The sequence below is a fragment of the Varroa destructor genome, unplaced genomic scaffold, assembly GCF_002443255.2.
Source record: "Varroa destructor unplaced genomic scaffold, Vdes_3.0 BEIS01000002.1, whole genome shotgun sequence".
Lineage (NCBI taxonomy): Eukaryota > Metazoa > Arthropoda > Arachnida > Mesostigmata > Varroidae > Varroa > Varroa destructor.
This window is the reverse complement of record NW_019211455.1, coordinates 24,731,554-24,752,908: the sequence shown is the minus strand read 5'-3', so window position 1 is coordinate 24,752,908 and position 21,355 is coordinate 24,731,554. Positions and strand designations below refer to the sequence as shown.

Below are 21,355 nucleotides of genomic sequence, written 5' to 3'. Positions count from 1 at the left end.
CTAATAATAGTAGTAGTAGTAGTAGCAGTAGTCAAAATTTGGCATAATGCGATTTATTTATTTAATCTTTTTTTTTATAAAAAATAATTTAATTTAAATTTTAAATAAATTAATTTAAGAACATTTATTTAATTTTCTGATTTGTTAGCTATTATAGATGGTATCTGTGTATATGCTTAGTAGTGTGAATATGTCCTTGAACATCGACGGATCCTACGCGTCGTTGCGACAGATCCAAGAAACAACGACGTGTAGTTTTCCTGGATGAATGCGAATCCATTGCGACCCGAACATTAATATGATGCCACCCGCAACAATGGCTACAAATTTTCCGCCACGGGCTAAAATCTGAAACAGAACTCGAGTAGAATGAAACCCATGCCATTTACAACCTGCCTTATAGAACAGATGTTACATCTACTGGTGGTATTGCTTCCTATACATTTTACGCAGGTGACTTGTCGTACCCGAATATTAACATTACTGAGTTCATAGACTCTCGTAAAAAGTCACTAATCAAATTTCAAGATAGCCTATAGAAAACAGGGTGATCGTATCTGTTCAAAAATATACTCTTCTAAAATTCCGACCATCAAAATGTTTACTACGCGTAGAATAAAAGGGGTTCACATAGTATAATTCCATTCAGCGTGATGTCTATGGAAAGATGTCGTACAACCTCGTACGGGCCGGCTTTACGTTTAATTTTTTAATCAGTGAAATGCTGAACCCAAATCACAATGGAAAGGGTAAGTAAACTGACAAGATTTCGAAAAACGACTAGTGCTCTTTCAGAAAAGCTGATTATTACGTTAAGTTCTTTTGACTAATCAGTCCTTTAACTTTTTAAGATACGAAAAATCTTGACAACTTAAAAAAATAGTCCTATTTAAACACCAATAGCACAACATGAAAAGTTTGTCGTTACGGTAATAATCAAAGGTTGAAAGGAAGGTGTTCTGCGGCTTGCTAAATTGTCTAGGAACGAGCAACGTGCATGTTTCACAAGCATGGTGCTAGATAGTTTCCTTTTCTCTCCTACTCACGAGACCTGCCCTAATTTTCATTATCGTAAATCTAAATCTTAAATCTAAGACCACATAAAAAGAATCGTCTATTACAAAATTCAAATACGCTTATCAGCTGGCCTACGCATTTGCGCAACTGCTGCGCGTATACATTGAGACCACTGCGTGATCCTGCGCCTGTCAAAATCAATACCTCTAGCCCAGACCCTCGGTTAGAGTAAAAAGCTTTTACTGGTCGAAATAAATAAACGTAGATGAATTGAGCACTATTTTACCGGCGAGGAAATTGGTAAATATAGCTAGATAAATTTGGAATACACTTTGATAGGGGTATAAGAGATATTCTCGTATCCCACAGGCAATGCCGGCGGTGACTAAGGTGACGAAACAACTCATTAGAATAATGCCAAATATCTATGGCACTAGGAAAGGGAACTGGAAGCTCGTCACGTCGGTCGTTCGATCCATTACCATATTTGAAGATTTTAGTTTGGTTTACATCAGCGTTGACGCCGACAAGGAACTGGGGCGCTACAGCGAAAAGCCCAGCGTATACATGCACTCCGTACCATATAAACGTACGGAACTGCACGGCCTTAGCTCTCGTAGAAACGGTACCCTAGGGCGTTAAGTTGGACGAATGATAAGGACTATAGGAGGACTCTACTCGAAGCCTAAATGAATTGAAACACGCAAACACGGCTGCCCAAGCGGAATGGGAGACGATACAACGCGGGAAATCGGGAGCCGCGCTTAGGTATATCATCTCAACAATCGCTGGCTGAATAGCTCAGCGCCGAGAAAATTCACAAGATATTATAATATATAGCCCAGTTCCTGGCTGCACACGCAAAGCTTCAGTTAGCTGCACAGAAAAAGTAGGATACTTTCACAATGACCGCAGTGCCGAAGAAAAAGTATCCCTCAGTGGATTATCCTGCGTTGGGATTGAACCGCTGCACGATAGCTCACCGAAGAGATAGTCAGATTTTTTCGACTTCGTTCTTTACATCCGTGAGACGGCTGAACGATGACACCGAGAGGAACAACTGACCGTAAGTGTACCGATTGGTAAGGAAATTTTGAAAAAAAAAAGCAAGAGTGCTCCAATTGGCCGGCTACACAAAGTAAACAACGCTAGATGGAGGCGGTCTCGTAAGATTTGGAGCTGTGGCATCTAATATTGAACTAAGCACGATTACACGGGAAGCGATTACAAAAGGGTAGATCCTTTTGATAGTGATAAGATAAAAAAAAATTTAGTAGTCGTCCCTTCCAGGATTGGCACGAACACCTTAACATATCTTCAACGCAATATTGGTTACGTGGTTCACACATCATTGTTTGCGTGCCACTAGCATTGACTTAAATTAACATCAGTCAGAGGGCTTTTATTGCAATATCCTCGGATTATAAACTGTCTACCTTGACATCTCGAAGATGTTAGTTGGAAAAAATTTAATCGAGTCAATTTCATTCTACGACAAACCTGACCTTCAAGTGAAGAGAAGGTTAAGTAAACAATTTTCCACTTCGCTCGGAATAGAACGCATCGATCAACAGATATACCGAGAGGGAACCTAGAAAATTGTTAGGCTTCTAAAGATGTATTGATCGATTCTAGTTAGTATCTTTGCGCGTATATGGCACCCGTTGTGAGTTCCGCATGTACATTTTATTTAGGTTAAGGAATAAAAAAGTTCACATTACAAATAGTCAGCAGCTTTTAGACTTCAGTGCACGTATTTAAATGGAGAGAACTAATTACTTTTCGATTTTCTATTAGTCGATTCTCTAGTGGACTAACAAAAATACATTTTTCACCAGATAGAACTATTAAAACGCAACGCTTTAACACAGACCTAAGCATCAATATCGTTGTACAGAGCGTATTCCTAGTGTGCATTTTTAGCTTCACTGAAGAGTACCTACCTTGTCTTGCCACCTTTTGTTGATGATGCAGTTGGCGTAACCCATTCGGGAAAACGTAACACTCGTGTACAAGGGAACCCATAATTCTGGTAGAAAAAAGTGTAAGAGACTGTCAAATTTTTTACGGAGTTGGAATAAACGTGAATTAACGAGGTCTCTCATTTCGATATAGTTATACAGAGCTAGCTCGACGATAGCATGCGCATCCTCCGTTCGAGAATCGCTAAATTCAGAAAACACCTTCTCAAAATCCGTCTGGGATGGTTCTTGGGCACGATAGGTTGTCAGTAGACCATCGAGGATCAGCACATCTTCAAATCCCTAAAAGATGACATCAGCAAGCATCAACAGTCTTTTCAGTCAAGTTCTTGTTTTCCATTACCCATTAAAGTATACCATTTACACGCTGATTATACATTAACAGCTTCTACTATATGTGTTCGCCAGAATTGCCCTCGTCCATGATTTGATTGATCTGATGACCTATATAGTCAGTTTTAATGTATCGGCTAAAGGGATTTTCTACGTAACTGTCCTAAACTCCTAACCGCTCATTGATTTTAAATAATCGCAAGTAATTCGTCATCTAAACTTTAATTGTAAGCTTTGTGTTAAAATTATTTTTTGCGTTAGTTACACATTACCAAAATGGTTTCGCTAATCCGTGTTTTCGATTTAACGATATCGCTTTCGAGTGTGCTTAAACAACAAGGCTCATAGCTAGATTTCCATTCGTTTACCAGCTAAAGGCATGCACAAAATGCGTAGATTTGAATATAGACGCAGAGATACTTTAATCCTCCAGTGTCCTTATAATAATTTCTTCTTCCGCTTAGTTCTTCCGGATTCCTTGTATTGAGCCTCCTATCTTGAGACACCACCTGAGGCAATCTTAAAAGAGTAATACTGAAAGTTGTCGAAAACGAGACAGTTGATTCCAACAGTTCCTGGACTATATTTTTACTTGACACTAAAAGCGTTAACAAAAAAATCCGTTTAACTGGAATACCGAACGACACTACTCGGAGTTGTACCTATTTAAGAGATTCGGAACGAGGCCATCTATAGCCTATTGTTTCTCATTTCAAACCTCTTGAACACGTTCTAAGTATTCCTCTGTTCAAAGCACAGTCTCTTTTTATGAATTTAGAAGGATCGTAACGCATGCAACAGATTCATTCATTTATTGTAAGTATCTGATATGTAGTCAGATAGAGTAAGCTCAGTAATTACTAACATGTCTTTTCGATTTAGTGAGGTAAAAGCAGCATATACAGTATATTTCCTAACGATTCAATGTGTACCTTTTTCATTCTCCAATAAGAGAAATATCTGTTTCTGTGTCTTCTCCTTCTGTTTTCATCCAGTCTCAGCAAAATGTTTTCCTTTTTATCCAGTAAATGTTCTCGTTACTGACTTCACGTCTGGTACCACATGCCTAAAATACCTCACGTCGCGCATTTACTTCCAGTAATAAAATCGCTTTTTTCTTCATAGTACTGATATATTAAGTTAATGATATTTGATTAACGCATTTTTCGTTTCAACTATTGTAACTTCGTGTAATATAATTTGTCATTGCCCATGATGCGAAAAAGGTCAGGCTGTGTATATTGTATTATAATGCCCAAATCTTTGAAAGAGCACTAGCGTCGGAGCCACTGCAGCAAATATTGGCACGAGGTGGCTGAAGCAGATATAATAGTCGACTAATATTAATAAAAAGCTTTGTTGCTCACGATGTCTGAACGGATCCATAAAATTTCGGCTCACCTTCTCAAAGAAACGTTTCGATGGTGGCACGGAATAAAATATATGGTGCTTATCTGGATCCCGGTTCCGGCGTAGCTTTCTTCTGTTCCTGTCCGCCCCATTTCGGTTCCATGGATTTCTTTCTGCTGAACTCGGCGTTTTGTATCAACGATATAGGGTGCGTCAATTCCCTTTCAATATTCACTTTGAATCGGCTCCTTTTCAGTCTCTTTCCGTGTATCATGCCAATGTCTGGTATACGCTAGCTTGAAGCTAATCGGACTAACAACTATACGGCTATAGCGCAGCTCGCTTTCTGACAAGCGAGATCATATATTTGGTTGTCAAAAGAGTACTGATCGTTATTAATCCAAAATTGAAACAATAATCTTTGAAAGTAACATTACTAAATCAAATATAGGTTATTTTGGTAGATAACCTTCTGCCCTTTTTCTGGTAACAACATAGTCCCGTAACTATAGCACGTCCGTAATTTCTGGGTGAGAAATTATTAAAACCACATTAACACTATTGAAAGAGTTTTGTAGGAACCAAATTAGTCCACTAGTACAAAATCCGCCCTATACGGCGAATGCGTTAAGATTTATAATCTAACATATTTTGGGTTTTTGTAATCCGGCATGATCATGATAGCAGATGACGCTGTTTTGGTTCAGTCGATTTTTCAACGCCTTCTTATAACATAGTTTGCTATTATTTAACACCCGAGGTACAAATCAATCGTTTTTCCAGGGAGCGCCGTCTCATAATGCATGATTCCTGTCCACTAAACACATGGCACCAAACCTTCTCTGGTGTCAGGACGGGTCTTGCCATACACTGCAGAACCCATCTTATTTTTTATTTGGACATTGTTATCGTATATGTTATGTGTACGTTTAAAACTTTAGCCGGAAAAACGTTTAATACTCTTTCTACAACCTTTATATATATATTGTAATTATTCCTTAGGCATGGTGTCTGAACCTACTACTGGCTAATAAACGACGCCTGAAAGCTGTGCATACAAATAAGCTAATGCTGTCAAGCATCTTCGCGACGAATACTGCTTGTTTATAATCGAAGATGCTCATGTAATGGGACTCAAATCTTTAGAGTTAGTTTAAAGACAGGATTGTAAATGCACACATATGGCGCACTAGTGATGTACGTATATATATGTATATATGGTGGCGCATTCGAAGTCAGTAAAACCTTTTCAGGCTGTATGTCGCAACGAGCATGTGTTTCTCTGCCATTCCTGGTTCCAGACGAATGCCAGTTCTTTTTAAAACAAAACAACAAACACATCATAGCAAAAAATAACTAGTCATTTCCTCAGTTTGAGCGGGTATCAGCTTTTTTCTTATCCGATATCTTCGGGCTGACCGAAACGACAATGACATAGAGAATTTTCTTTTTCGTTGGAAGTCGACGCTCTGCCTAATACTAGTTTTTATGCTAAATAATCCAACAAATCGCAACATCCCTAACAGAGTTTAAATTTCAGGGTTTGAATATTTAGCAAAAAAAATTCTCCAAAAGACCACTTTTGACCCACCTCGATCTTTTATATAAAAATTAGCAGACGCGTTGACGAAAATATCAGCTATCGCTTGGGTCGTCTACGTAGGCTCCAGTAGTTAGTTTTTTTTGAGAGATCCAACGCTTGTGATACTTGCTGGCCGTTTTTTCCTTTGGGACTTGCCATACTCTTAGGCTGCTACTATGCCAAAATTTAATTTTGTTGTTAAACTTTTTTCATGTAGCATATTTGGGGCAATTTTACATTATGTTGTTATTATTATTAGCGAATGGATTAGATACTTAAATTGAAGGTGTAATCGCGGTGAATTATGATTATTTTAAATGAACATTATCATCACGAAAAACGGACGCGAAACAATTCGTTGCAATATCTGTCAACAATTTTAGCAACAAAGTATAGGAAAAATTCTTAAGTTAGACGCGTCATCTTTTCAGATTTTCGTTTAACTAAGTGTTTCCATCGCTTGCACCTCAACGTCTTTGGACGCGATATTAATAGCTACCAATTATTTTCATTCTTTTTAATGGTGTAAACCAATGGCTTTATATATATTATTGAAAGATTTGGAAGCCATTAAATTTTTAGTGATTAGGGAATTAGGATTTAGGGAACAGTGTTTTGGAGCTTCGTACACTAAAATAGAACGAACTACCTAGAATTTGTGTAAAAAAAGCCTGCAGTTTGTGCATTCGATTTAAGGTTTTTACTTTGGATTTTGCTGTCTGCTCCATGTGCTTGCATTATACACATAAGACTACTACGGTTCAAGAGCGCAGCAGCTATAGTTTTAAGGATACTTAAGAACACACGCTTGTTTTTAGGATTTTTTTTAATGACCATTAAATGTTTCAGCTTTCTTCTTCTAAGCTTAAAGCTGCAACCGGTACGACAATACCGTAAGTAAATTTAACCTTTATTTCATTTATTTAGTTTTCAATTCAAGTATATTAATTCACTGCCCCTGCATCCACTGGCTAACATTGACAGTAGATACTACCAACTACGCTTAACCGATTTCATCACAAACCAAAGCCTTTAAGGAAAATCGCTAGAGGACGGCTGATACATCAGGGACGAGCTGGATCACAACAGGCGAAATTGCTTCAGCTTCTGTTAATTGTCCACAACAAATATCCTTGATACCATTGAAGGTTAAAACAGTAGTTTTCCTGCTTTGGTTACATTTATTGTAAATATATAGTTCTCATATTATCTGGCGTCTAGGCTGCATTTTAACTATATGAGAAAAATGTTTCATTATGCTGAATAGGACAATCAATTTCCATGTAATGGCCAGAAAAACTGGGCAGAAGAATTTGCAGATTTCACACCAAACGAAGTCGAAAATGGTACCTTACTTGAATAATAGATATGTACCTAAAATCGCAAAATTTACGTTGACTAATTGCTAAGCAATAGGACGAAAATAGTGTTGGCAGATCCATATGAGAGGATTCCCTAGACTGTGAGATGGAGACGACCGACGCCACTTCTCCGTCATTGGTTTCAGATGTTTAGGTAAATGGAAATGTTGTAAACTTCCAGTATAGACAGTACTCACACAGTTCATTCCTTGTCCGTAGAAAGGGACCATTGCGTGAGCAGCGTCGCCCAACAGCAATGCCCGTCCTTTGACGTGGTAAGGTGAACATTTAATCGATACGAGAGATCCAGCAGGGACGGACGTTAGAGTAGACACAACAGATTCCCTGCCCGCAGATTTTTCGTATTAGTAATGTCTCTGCACGATAAAGACGAAGAAACATAAAACCATTCATAGAACGACCAGATTTCTACAGTATTATGTACTGCTAGAGAACGCATTTCGTAGGAACTCGTGACTAAATCTAACGGCAATTTTTAAGAAAATTTTCAAACTCAAAAATGCTTTTCCGTCCTACTAGTAATGATCATTAACAGTTGATTGATTATCATCAAATTAATGGTACTCACTCTCCGATCAGTGGCACTGAATCAGGAAAATATTTGTAGAAGAATTCAAGTATCTTCTTAGGAGAACTCAAGGCCTCGAATTTAGTAAAAGGCATAAATAAGGTGACAGTGTAGGAACCGTCTTGATTGGGCAAAGCTATCATCATGAAGTCCCCGCGAGGCCAAATATGTAAGAAGTTAACAGCCATCTGGAACTTGCCGTCCTACAGTCAAGGGGAAGTCACAAGCAATAATCAAACTAGACAGAAAAAAGAGTAAATGAGACTTATCATAAAGCAAGATCAAATTCAGATTATAAGGACATTTACACATAGTTTATGAACTCTTATTAAAGAAGTCATTGCACCTAGGCTCTAGTCTACCATTTATGGATTTTTTTACCTTTGGGGGAATACAAAGCTCGACGTAACCATGTTTGATATACTTTTGTTCAAAGTAGAATCTACCTCGCCGTAAGACGTCTTGCCTCATCCTGGAAAATGCGCCGTCACAGCCAAGGATTGCACGATAACCTCCAAGAGACTGCTCCTCCCCCCGGGTCGTTCTGCAGATTACTTTGCCCCTCTCTATTTCAGCTCGTACCAATTTGTGCCGAAACAGAAGTCGAACATTTGAATCTTGCTCGGCGCGGTTTAATAATAATTCCAGGAGATACCTTTACAAGAGGACGATGAACGTATATTACACTAGCAGTCGAAACGACATAGCACCCTTGTTCCAATTTTAGCTTTCAGTACATATCGTATCATGCCTGTGCTGCTGAAGAGACTGACATACACGTTTCTATCTTGTTCCCTTTTTGATCTATTAAATCTACTTATCAATCAGAGTAACTTGTTTTTTTTATATCATAGGTCAAGCAAAGCGTTGGCTATTGGATTCGAACTAAGAAATAAGACAAGAGATGCCTCATGACTATTTTAAGGATATTAAGACCTTGAAAATTGACGAAAAATATCTTTTATTATTACAGATATAGAGAAATAACGTGCATTGCATGTGTTGTACATGCCTTCGGCCTACAGAGTAAATGCATTGTCCCTTTCTCCCGTACGGGATAGAATGTGTCTTGCCGTTTAGACCATGAATCATTCTGGCGTGCATGGGAATCGCATGGTTTCGAATGACTTCATCTTCTACGCCAAGAAGTCGCAATGTTTCCTGACCACGAACGGAAAGAGCGAGGTTGATGGAACGACCTACTGACAGCTCGGAAGTCTGTAATGATCGCAGGTCTTCTCGTAACTCCAACACATCAACTTTGAACCCTCTCCGAGACAACATGCATGCACATGCAGCGCCCACCTGTAAAAAGGGTCAATGCAAACGACTGAAACTTTCGTCAATCTTAGTGTTTATCGTCCTCTGGAGTTTTGCAGTTACTTTGCTGCGGCTGGCCTATGTAGGTTATTAAATCAACGACGAGAAAATTTAGGAGGAATGATTTAGCCTAATTTTGGGTCATAATGATAAATGTGTAATCTATAAAGCTCAAGTAGAGTAGACAAAGAGCGTTAGCCTTGATGATTGGGTTTCTTACAACAAGAGGCTCTGGTTATATATTCGCTGGGCTTGATGCGTCTGTCTAATATAATTGTGAAAGTTGCCAAACGGCTTCGTCAATGAGTGAATGCTAAATGTCTCTGCTAAATTAAGATAATAGTGCATTCTAAGATACTCATCGTAAGATACATTGTGTTCACAGATAAGTGAATGGTCACTTTTTTTAGCTTGATTTACCTCGTCTCATGAAAAGTACCAAAAATAATGAAAATACCAACAAAAAATTCGTTTACAAGCATTTGCAGCAAGGTCACCGGTTTATGTTGACATCAAGTTTACGCTCAAAAAAGAACGAAAGCCCAGAATGAGAATTTTCAGCACTTAATTGTGTTTTATATACAAAAGGTAAAGAATACTGCAAAGACTACCGATAGTATGCACTGCGTCTGCGATCCCTCGGAACTTATCTTACGCACAATGGTAAAGGTCAATCAGTTTCTTCAAAAAAGGAAACATCGAGCCCTATGAGTGATCTCGTTATGGGTAGCCTGTAGGGTTGCCTCAACGGCGATAACAGCGTTTACGAATGAAAGTCCACATGGCACGTCAAAGATCAGAAACATGCTTAATCTATCATGTCAAGCCGTTCGCGTTAATCTATGTTAAAAATGAATAAAAAAAAAGACAGTATTTTTAAAAACTACTAGGAATATCTAGGAAAGAAGCCGGATGGGTCTTCTACTTGGTACGATCGTGACCCAAGTTGTAAGGTTATATACTATCTTGTTTACTACGGCCACGTTTAAGATGTGATTAAGCTCGAGCTAATAGAAAACCTAAATCAGCAAAAAACTGACAGTTTTTATATTTTTGAAGTCATCTTCTCTACGATTTACTCATTCCATTCACCGGTAATATGCCTCACTCTGCGTACTGAATAACAAAAATCATCCAGAACTATCTGCAAACATATTTTTCCGTTATATAACTTCTTTGTTTATAATTCATGAGGGAGGTATTCGATTCTAGTTGTCTCCCCATGCATAGCAGCAAAACAAGTACAAATATTAAAATAAGACCATTCAAATCACAAAACCAAATAAACATGATCGCCAAGTGACAAGTTTATCGATAAAAACTTACCAAACCCCCTCCAATGATGGCAATTTTATCACCTTTAGCCTGATTTTCCATTGTAACCCAGGTGGTCAAGTTGTCTGAGGAGATTCGTCCTCACGGCAGGGGCACACAGTAGGTACTAATTAGACACACAAACGATCATCTTGTCAGCGATGTTTGCACCTATGCTATAAGTTTGTGGTGTTTTACTACCCCTTCGTTCCTTTCTCCGCTCGATGATAAGATATCTACTCGGTTATAAGAAGCCCTTTGCGAAGCTTACCCGAGAGGAGTTTGGTACTGCAATCGGTTCAATAGGGACTAAACTATTTATATTTTCGTCTCTCATGATAGTGTGAACTGTCACATATACATTAATAAGCATATTCGTGTACAATGAATGCATGCGCATTTATGTGCCTGAGTAATTTCCGTCTTTCCACTAACAAGAAATGCGTCATTTCTCACATGAATATTTACCGATAAGTTAATTTATCGTGAATTCATTGCGACTTTTTGTGGTAAGCCTTTTTTATCTTACAAGTAACCTGCTTCTTCCTACTCAAATTCGACAATCTCCTTCATTGTTAAAATTTATTTGCCAGTCATTGGAAAAGGTGATAATTCCTCAAAACGGGTCTAGGAGAATATAGATTTTCAAACATCCGCTCCTCGCAGTGCGGCCTTGCATCGGGCCAGAAAAACAGATAACTTTACCTCATCTATAAAGTCGTTTCCGTTGGCCAACTTTGTTTCTTTACTACAACGGGGTAATACACACAGGCTTATTGCCCATCTTATTCTTCTCAAGGTTTAGACCCACGAAAATTTCGAAAATATAGTTCATAGGTATGAACTATAAGCCCTTTCAGCATGGATTACCACTTTACTGTTAAATAGCAACAAAGTCAAATATGGAAATTTATTTTTTTATTCAATGTTGTTTGTAAACATTGAAAAACGTACAACGTTCAAGGATGGTTCCTTCATATCTTTTTAATTGTTGTCGAGCAGCTGCTCATACCAGTGTTATATTTGTATAAAATCATTCATTATATTTCATTGTTTTTTTTTCATATCAAAATGTGCAGTTTAGCCATAAATAGACATTGTGCATTTTTATTCAACTCGTTGGAGCCTATCGATTGTTATGAAGCACTGGCACCGACGAAGTAGTACCTCACATAGAAAAAAAGTTCTCTAATTTTTCAAAACCTCAGGAAAAAAGTTCAGGAAATTGTCTCGTTAAAACGTTTGCCCCTTCACCTCTCCGACGAACATATAATAAAAGCTCGTTGAAAAACTCGTTTACAGGGAAATTAGTGCCACGTTCGATTTTCGCTTTCTCTACCCCGAAAAACCTATTTTAAACCGATTTAAAAACGCAGCTGGCTGAGACCTAATTATAGCAAAAATCTTCTATGTAGAAAATCATCTTAGCCCTTGAACGGCAGTTTTTATTTGTAATTTTTTTAATTATACTTTGGTACACGAAGATCTAAAGTATTACAAAATACTTCGAATGAAATAAATTAAGTGAAAAAAAAAAAAAGATACTGTGTTTGACGAAACACGATATCCTTCATAGACGTTAGTTTTTCCAATAGATCACTTTTTGGCGAAAACTCTATTAAATTATACCTCTCTATATACAGCCTCTACAGCTTCCCTATAGACACGACAGATTTGATCAATGAAACCGCAAGTTATTCTATTATTATTATTATTATAATAAGTTATATATTATGTCTTTCTATTGAAAAAAAACTGCTTTCCCCAGGAAAAGTATTTGCTGTCGAAAAGTAAGCTGATGGTTTACCTCCAATCGTACACAATCTGTTGTGTACCATTTAAGCTAAGATTTATCGCTAAGTTGTGAAAAGATGAAATTTTTCCCATGAATCCAATTTTACAACGATTTCACTATGGAGTTTGAAAAATGAACAGCTTCTCAGTACTCCTTGACACCCTTGGCGCAAAAGTCAAAAATTGTCAACGGCTATTTTTCACAGATCCTGAAAAAAATAATTTGCATAAATTAACATTATGCTCTATAAACTGGTAAAAATACTGCACCGGACAAGTAGCATTCGGCTCCATCGTTCGCGTAGCCCTTCTCAGGTAAAACCTCAGCAATCCACGGTCTCACCACTTCACGGAATTGATTTGGGTCAAACAAATATACATATAAATGGGCGGATGCTAGTATTCAGAGTAGATCGATTAATGCACATCATCTAGAAAAAAATTTTGACACTTTGACCGGTCAGTTTAAAAACATTTATTTTGCTTTTCTCTCGGCCTTAGCGGCCACCAAATAATAAGTTTCCATAGAGCCTTTTCCCTTAACGATTTTTCGGTAAGGTCCTTCAAACTTGAAGTTGTCACTAAGGAGTTTGTAGACGTCGGCTGTAACCAGACAGCTCTCAGAACGTGAATTTGTCTCCATTCGGGAGGCCACATTAACTGTATTTCCCCAGATATCATAATGTGGCTTACGGGACCCGATTACTCCAGCCACCACCGGGCCGCAATGAATCCCGGCTTGCAAACGGAAGGATTTTGCTGACCTCCTGTTGATTTCTTGAAGTCGTTGAAGCATCATGAAGAAGAAATCACCTAATATTGTCATATACTCTACCTCTGATCGGTGGTCATTCTGAAAGGTCAACGCGTTAGATACACATCGTTCTGAGCTCCGGAATGGATCTATCACGATTTAAGGGTACTAATATATATATATATATATATATATATGCGTAAATTAACGTGCTCTTTTTTTTGTTTATGGATCAGAAAACGCAACTACTTAGAGCAGCACTCCGATTCAAAGATGTGCTCACGTTTGTTACCATTGTCTTTGAACCAGAATACGTTTGACTTCTCTGAAAGCTTTTGGATCGTACATTCGCAATTGGCCATCGTTTAATCTATACGAACGACGGACAAAAATAATGCTGCATTCTGACTCAACAGGACACCACAAAAATTTCGCGTTATCCTTGGTTTGCGCAGCTATCCTAATCCGTGATAGCCTAGGCAAAATGTCTGTTCAAATACAATTACGTCGAGACGATACTGGTTCACCCAGGCGACTATTTTTTCCATTGACGGGGCTGTAACTGAATGCCTATAACGCTTCGTTAGGTTTTACGACGTGAAAGGCACTTCAAAACGCTCTAAATATTGCACTCTGAAGAATGTTAACTGACCACTTCTATCTGATACTCGGGAATAAGTCCGACGACACACATATAAGCTGCTCCCATCGTTTTAATTTTTTCGATAGCCTGGAAGTGATCCCAGTCTAAAAGTTTATCGAACTCAGCGATAATTTCATTAAGAAATTGTAGGCAGTCGAAGCCAAGGTCAGCTCGTTCTTGTTTGATGCGAAATTCGGCGAAGTTTGAGATCCGAGCAAACAGAACTCCTACCATATGGTAATCCTTGTAATATAGATCCTGTAAGAAAAAGAAAAGCGAATATACGAATTGTATGTACGTGCCTTCATGCTATGATGATACATCATTATTTGATAATGGTAGACTCGTATGTTACCTTTGACTTCACTTTTCTGAGTAGAAAGTAGATAGCGACATGGGCTGGAAGAAGATTAAAAACGATTCTTCGACTACCCTCCTTTAACTCGTGCCTTTCTCGCTGTTCGTCATTGGTTCGCGACTGTAGTAGGTAGTCTAGACGTGCTGTTAGTTCTGCCTAACCGTTAACGGGACGACAAAAACGGAATTAAACCGTTATCGATTCGAACTTCTAAGCAATAGTAGCTGGCGGTAATAATAGGCTATACTAATAGTGTTCAATATGTAAACATCAAATTCTCAACTACTAGCACCTTAATTCAATATTAACTAATATTTTGAATGTCCAAGATTCTACCACTGAGGTTTACCCAGGTTACCTGTCTGGCCTGCAGTAATACAGCTAACGAAGTTGCAGCGAGATAGATTATACCGGTGCAACGAGAGGGCAATATGGGGCTGAGAAGTAGAAACGCAAACGCAAATATGTGTTAATCTATGGCGAATACCGTTTGTAGTTTCAGTGAACAGTTACCTCTGTGCTCCCGTCAGTTTCAGTGGGCTAAGCGCAGCCGTAGTGCTATTTACCCTATCAAATTTGAAAAAACGCGCGTTATGACCAGTACCAAGCGTTCACGATCATAATTTGCTTCAAATACGGAATTCGTCAAAAAAAAATCTGATTTTCGAATAATAGCTGCTAATTGAATATATGAGTTGACCTGTAGATATTGAGACACCTGCGGCCACAGCGGCAAGTGTCATTACTTTTATTATTATCACTATCATAGTTACTACTGATGCACTGAAATAATTGCTCACGCTTTTTCGCTTTGTCTTTCCCTCTGGTGGAGAGATAGAAATGTTTGTTGCAGCGCGTCTATTGGCTGAGGCCGACGTAGCTTCCAAGACTACACATTGCCGCTCTGGCCAGCCTGGTTCCCCACCAGTCATGTTCTATGTCTGCAATTATCGAAAAAATTCGAATATGTAAATTCTACGAAACATCAGAAATCGACGACTGACATTTAGGTAAGAGGAAGCTAAATGTGCCAACGTAGCGTGTAACGTTACGATTACAATCAGCTTGTGTAGTTCTATGTAGGAACTGCGACACGTATCTGGCAATAACTAAACCATACTCATTATTTTCGTCGAAACAGTCGAACAAAGTAGGATGCGTGATCATGACGAAGATAACAAAGAACGAGCACAGAAATAACAGGAGAAATGCCTTTACGAGGAATGGCGTCATACGAAATACTGCCACAGAGATTATACACAACGTGCCAACGAGAAACACGTACGATGGCGCCGAACAGTTCCTGTAAATATTGTGAATGATTTGTGAAAATTATTTTTCCGCTTGTATCTATAACGGAGACGATTATCTGTTAATAAACCTTTGGATGTTGAATGTACAGTCAGGCTAGATGGCGGATGTTTATAGTCGTATAGCGACCAACCAAGCTATGGGAATCTTGACTTCTCTAAAAGCAGTAGAACACAGGATGAGAAGTAAAAATTCCGAGAAAACCATTGAGTGCAAGATGTTTCAATACTTCATCCTGACTTCATTATTAGCTGTTAGCATGATCACGTTTTTCGTTTCGTTTCGAAGCCATAATTCAAAACGAATAATTTTTAAATGATGGTCGGAAAAGGGCTGTAGATGATAAAATTGAGTAACAGTTATATGCTACCAAGGCACAGGTAATTAGCTAAGAGTAAAAGCCATCCATGTGAGGCGCAAGAAGGTACCACAGCTGACAGATACGGTGATGTAATGATAAATTCATCATTTCTAACGGCATATTTCAAGCTAGCTCGGTTTTCTGCATTAGTTAGTAACACACAAAGCCAAACAAACAAACAGATGCAGCTTCAGCCACTCAGAACGTGTGCGCTATTCACATATACCATAATGCCTGGTACCTGACCTGGACGGGTCTCTTTCTAGGAAGGGCAAAAGTAGGTAGGAATCCGGCAGTGTCGTCAGTGAACAGTGTTCTATATCAGGGTAACATGTCAGCTGAAAATTACACCACACTATTAATATTCAAGTACTTGCGGTGCTTCGAAATGGAAATAGATAAAAATCCTTTTAGACGGCATTTCAATATGATGAAAACACCAAGGCTACTTACAAGATTAAGAAAAACCGCGAAAAACAGTAATAAAATTGCGATTGTGCACGCAGGTACGCGTATAACAGAAAAGTAGGTTATCTGTAAGCAGTGTCCTTCGAAACGCGCCTCTGAGATAACCACCATAATAAGAACGACCCACAGCACGAACAGTAGCGAAATTAGCCAGAGTAGTTCAGTCCTAAGTAGTCGCAAGAAGCAATAAATCAGGCGACTGACGTTAAAAACAACACATTCGATGTATAGCCTGATGGTAGGAGTATACAGGCAGCGGTTATTTCGTCTACACTGATTAAAAACGATCATTGGCACACGTTTTATTTGAAAAATAAGGTACAAAATATAATTAAGGAGATAAACGTAAATAAGAATGAGGTACAATCAACAAAACCGATTTCAATTCATTAGTTAATGTGAACTTTACCTGGGCAGCATTAAAAGACTCAATATATTGAGGAAAGCGTGAACAAACAGTAAGCAGGATATACTCGTGACGTACTCGACGTCTTGGTGCAGGTTGAACTGAAACGGTTTCAAATACTGTCTCTTATCAAGAGACTCTAATGGCGGTAGAAATACCCATTTGAGAAACGTCAATCGTCGAATACCGAAAAAATGTTCGTAAACGTAATGATATGAGCGCATTTTTATATTGCATAAATAAACGCAGTCACTTTTCTGTGTAGACGGTCGCATCTTATTGTCTACAACACTGGTCACAACGAATCGAGTTTTGAGTGTACCTATTTGCGATACCGACCTTTTTTTCTGTATTACGTTCCTTAAAAGCCAGTGTCCAAACGTTTATCAGATGTGGATTAGTTTGTTGTAACACCCTAGCTTCGATCGCCAGCTTAAGAGAGGCACGTGATACATCCGTGAGTTGTGCGCGCGCATCTCCCCTAATTTCAGTTTAAATAACGGTTGCTTAATATTTTACTCATGATTAAAGAAATAATTTCAAAAAGTATGGAACATTTGATCGCATCAAGGCGTGATGGGTACATCAGTCATCGTATATCAAAAGAAGAACGGTACATACAATTCATGTGATTGCAGCGTATCTTCTCCCTGTAACAAAAACGTTAAATAAATATATCGATTACTAAGAAACAATTTCGTATCAACAATGAGTGCTTTGATAAAACAATTCAACGGCAGCTTACGGTTATTACATTAACCTCGGATAAAACTGATGACTGAAAGTCAAAATTTACAGCTGCTTATTTCGATCTACAAACCCAACAAAATTGTCCACTGATCTATACGTATTAAGCATTATACATACCTCCGAATCTAGGCTATCCACTGACCCTGAACAGATCTTTTCACAATTAGGACGCGGCACGATGAAGTACGTTTTAACTACTCCGAATCGTTTAAGAACTGCATTTGTTTGGCCGGGTTCGACGGGAAATGCTCCCTCAAGAAGAGCGAATGTGCTATCTGAAATATGCACTTTACTGTGGGACAGAATAAAGAATGGAAATTCAGCTTTATAAGTCACGCTCTCAATGACTGACCTAAACGAATCGTTAGCTACAGGATGACAGCATCGCACACTGCATTGAGGTACAAAAAAAATCTATCATAGATGTACAAAACAGATTAGAACGAATGGTACTTCTAGTCTGCTAGGAACAGCGAAATATTGCTTACCCGGGTTGGCCCGCAGATTCCATTTGATTAGCAATTGTAACATCATTAGACCAAACATCGTATTGCCATTTCCGAAGTCCAATTACGCCTGAGAGAACTTTACCGGTGTGAAGACCAACACGCATGTTTAGAGTGCATGGAATATCTTTACGCTTCCTTATCTATGTCAAATGGCAAGAACATAAATATTGAAGTTTGTCGAACTCAGTTCTCCTATGGAAATGGCCTTTAAATATCACAAATATTCACCACCCATCTCGTAAGTCTCCGTTATTCGCAATCACTGTGATAGCTATTTGTACAAACACGTATATCGGGCCAGCCATGTTTGATTATAATCATGAACAAACATCAAATGGATACCTCAGCGACCGCTTGTATGATATCAAGGCCCATCTGAACTCCGCAGAGAGCGTGATCAGGCCGTTCTTTGGTAAGGCCAGCCACACAATAATAGCAATCGCCTAGAAGCTTGATTCGTACACAGCCGTTTTTCTGTTAAACAATAGAAAAATACGTAGTCAGATTAAGTTAGGGCTTTTATTTATGTATACACTCTATAGAAGCTCCTAATATCGGTTCATAACAGTCCACCCATTAATCGCAACAAATCGATCGAAAGTTCCTAATAGGAACAGATCAATCGGTTGGCAACTGTAAGTCTACAATGGCAGTTCATTGGTCACGATCACACCCCAGTGCTTCTTGCTAATTATATCGATTTATCAGCGTTATCTGATTTGTGGAGAAAAAGTATACGGTAGCTGCGCCTCTGAGTTTAAAACCTATCTACTCGATATATTTATGTTATACAGCTAAACGAATAGGTCAAGCTATACGCTAGGCAGGAAATGCGCAATTTTTCCAGATAGATACCTTTGAGAGATGATCAAAAGTGCCAAATAGATCGTTCAATATGTTGACAAGCTCCAGTGGAGTTACCGACGCCGATAGAACGGTAAATCCAACAATGTCGGCGAATAGGATCGTCGCACTTTCATGCTTCTGCATATAGACTCGATGAAACTCGCCAATGATGCGTGGGTTCACAGTGTCTTTTTTCATCTCGGCAGCTATCGGCTGAGGCAGGATAGACAGGAGAAGACGTTCGAGACGTTCATTTTCAGCAGCCATATCCATGCGAACTAGAATGCTGTTGCGGATATCCAGAAAGCTCTTACACATACCTCGCTCTAATATCCGATGCATTGTTAAACCAATTACATTGACGCACAGAAATATCGCCACGTTTGCTCCGAACTGTACTCATATTTAGAACGCATAGAAACATTGAGCATAGGTCTTAGAACGAAACTCATTGGCGTATAACATCGTTGCCGATCTATTTCAATTACAGACTGACGGAAGTATTGAGCGTATATTATCAAGACAATCTAAACGTAAACGATCCCAGAAAAGGCTATACAGGAAACAACACAACTTTCTATGGAATGAAACTGTTAGAAAACTAACATCTATAAACTTCGTTAATTTTTGAACGCCACACTTTACATTGTTATCTGAAGGTTGCGTTACTTCTTAACGGATTAGTTTTCATATTCGATAAGGATTTACTTATTCGTTATGTATGTTTTTAGCGTCTTCTTATTTGTATTTAATACAGTTCAGAAAGGATGCCGTAGAAATAAAAATCGTTGCCAGTGTGAATGTAATAAAAATGTCTTCTCCGTACCTGATAAGAAATCGTAGGTGGGGTAATCCTACAATAGCAGAAAACACAGATTGAATGTACAACTGGTAATATAGTCCCCATCGCGATGATATAGCAAATCGGTAATGGAATCATAGAATAGCACAAAAATAGCACAAACACAATCTCCCAGACGCCTGTTGCACCTGAAAAATTCGCGGCTGGTGGTGGCAACGATGGCACACTGAACTTCGGTGTCTTCATATACGAACCGCGGAAGGAGGGGTTGCCGTAGAAAACAGGGCAAGGCAACGAGGCAATCGCGAATATCCACGCCATTACGGTCACACTTATGCTAACGGCAAATAAGTATCTATCACCGAAGAAGGCAATTAGCAGGATGGCGCCTAGCAAACCAATTGCTAGCAGCATCAACAAAAGCAGGTTCAGCGTCGCGGTCCACGTAAATGCAAAGCCATAAACCACAAAAACGATTGATGTCAGTTCGAGTAATACGGCGATCGAAACGATGCTGGCCTTCTGAACCTTAAGGAAATACTCGCAATAGAGTGCCTCTAAAATGCTGCCGTTCAAGTCCATAACCCCATCCTTGTACGAAAGCGCTGCTGGGCTTCGGGTTACCGATTGCTATCGTACACAAAAATGCTGCAGGTTTTCTAAACGTAGATAAAGCCATATATTTGGATTGTTTTTATTTCAGCGATCGGAAACTTCGTTTGCTTTCAGTATTAGTTAGGTTTCTCAGGTCACAGATTTCGCATGACGTACATTAGCCATAATATTATTGCTTTTTTCTTTCAAAGCTTCGCTTGTTGAGCAGGTGGTAAGTATAGATATTCTTTGTATATAAATGTATTTGTATGTACTTGAAATTTACAAATATATATATATATTTGCGTTCTTGAAAAAACTCCGAACAGAAATACCATACAGAATACGACATTTGTCTCATATTTTTTAACGATTTGAATGTTCTGTAAACCATATCTAAGGTGAGTGTTTTCCTACCCAATAATTTCGCTTATTGAAAGTTATTAATCATGGTTCATCATTATCGTTTTGTTCAGTTTTATTCGTTTAACCGATTAATTGATGTGCTAGAAACCTTTTTTGATAAATTCAAACCTTAGAGGAAGCTCTCAACATGCATATATTATGATGAAATCTCTAAAACCAAGATTTTAGTTTCGTCTTTTTTCGTAACCAGTGTATCTGCTTAATTAGAAAACATCAATACACATTGCATATACATTTAATTTAATGAAAAAACATCCTTATTTAGGCAAATGGGGGTCTATACATCACAGTCGAAGCAGTTTATGATATTTATAGAATAAATTCCTGAAAATAATAGAATATAGATATCTGAGAGTATATGTTGAACCCGTAATAAAAGGATAAACCGAAAACCCCTTATATATTTATTTTATTCACATAGAGGCACTATTACTATATATATACAAACAACAACATATACACATACTGTTTATTATTTATATATA

General features: G+C 38.4%; 2 protein-coding genes across 7 annotated transcripts; both read right to left on the bottom strand.

Annotated features, from left to right (window-relative positions):
- Positions 1-28: 28 nt before the first annotated feature.
- On the bottom strand, positions 29-11,616 carry cn (Kynurenine 3-monooxygenase cn). Of its 6 annotated transcripts, XM_086980367.1 has the most exons (9): positions 10,861-11,616; positions 10,194-10,374; positions 9,227-9,519; positions 8,596-8,869; positions 8,215-8,417; positions 7,825-7,970; positions 4,734-4,858; positions 2,961-3,281; positions 29-348 (listed from the first exon to the last, which is right to left on the bottom strand). In XM_086980367.1, the coding sequence occupies exons 3-9, from the start codon at positions 9,496-9,498 to the stop codon at positions 214-216; spliced, it is 1,476 nt and encodes a 491-aa protein (XP_086836493.1). In that variant the 5' UTR covers positions 9,499-9,519; positions 10,194-10,374; positions 10,861-11,616; the 3' UTR covers positions 29-213. The 6 variants fall into 6 exon arrangements, with proteins under 6 accessions (XP_086836493.1, XP_086836492.1, XP_022648436.1 ...); XM_086980366.1 differs by lacking the exon at positions 10,194-10,374 and having other exon boundaries at positions 9,227-9,544; XM_022792701.2 differs by lacking the exon at positions 10,194-10,374 and having other exon boundaries at positions 10,861-11,603.
- Positions 11,617-13,102: 1,486 nt separating this feature from the next.
- On the bottom strand, positions 13,103-20,173 carry LOC111245060 (adenylate cyclase 1-like). Its single transcript, XM_086980364.1, has 16 exons — positions 20,039-20,173; positions 19,875-19,902; positions 19,058-19,441; positions 18,545-18,676; positions 18,182-18,342; positions 17,811-17,985; positions 17,565-17,593; positions 17,283-17,424; positions 16,947-17,044; positions 16,523-16,703; positions 16,316-16,407; positions 15,518-15,700; positions 14,756-14,834; positions 14,395-14,553; positions 14,049-14,297; positions 13,103-13,495 (listed from the first exon to the last, which is right to left on the bottom strand). The coding sequence occupies exons 3-16, from the start codon at positions 19,388-19,390 to the stop codon at positions 13,118-13,120; spliced, it is 2,391 nt and encodes a 796-aa protein (XP_086836490.1). The 5' UTR covers positions 19,391-19,441; positions 19,875-19,902; positions 20,039-20,173; the 3' UTR covers positions 13,103-13,117.
- Between the last annotated feature and the right edge of the window lie 1,182 nt (positions 20,174-21,355).

Excerpts from the sequence above, each read along its gene's own strand:
- LOC111245060 (XM_086980364.1), bottom strand. The coding sequence starts at position 19,390 with ATGCATCGGATATTAGAGCGAGGTATGTGTAAGAGCTTTCTGGATATC. Across the intron at positions 18,677-19,057 it reads CTTTTGATCATCTCTCAAAG|AAAAACGGCTGTGTACGAAT; the intron begins GTATCTATCTGG and ends ATTGTTTAACAG. Across the intron at positions 15,701-16,315 it reads CTAGAAAGAGACCCGTCCAG|GAACTGTTCGGCGCCATCGT; the intron begins GTCAGGTACCAG and ends CAATATTTACAG.
- cn (XM_022792701.2), bottom strand. The coding sequence starts at position 10,911 with ATGGAAAATCAGGCTAAAGGTGATAAAATTGCCATCATTGGAGGGGGT. Across the intron at positions 7,971-8,214 it reads TCAGTGCCACTGATCGGAGA|GGAATCTGTTGTGTCTACTC; the intron begins GTGAGTACCATT and ends ATCTGCGGGCAG. Across the intron at positions 3,282-4,733 it reads CGAAACGTTTCTTTGAGAAG|GGATTTGAAGATGTGCTGAT; the intron begins GTGAGCCGAAAT and ends GTCATCTTTTAG.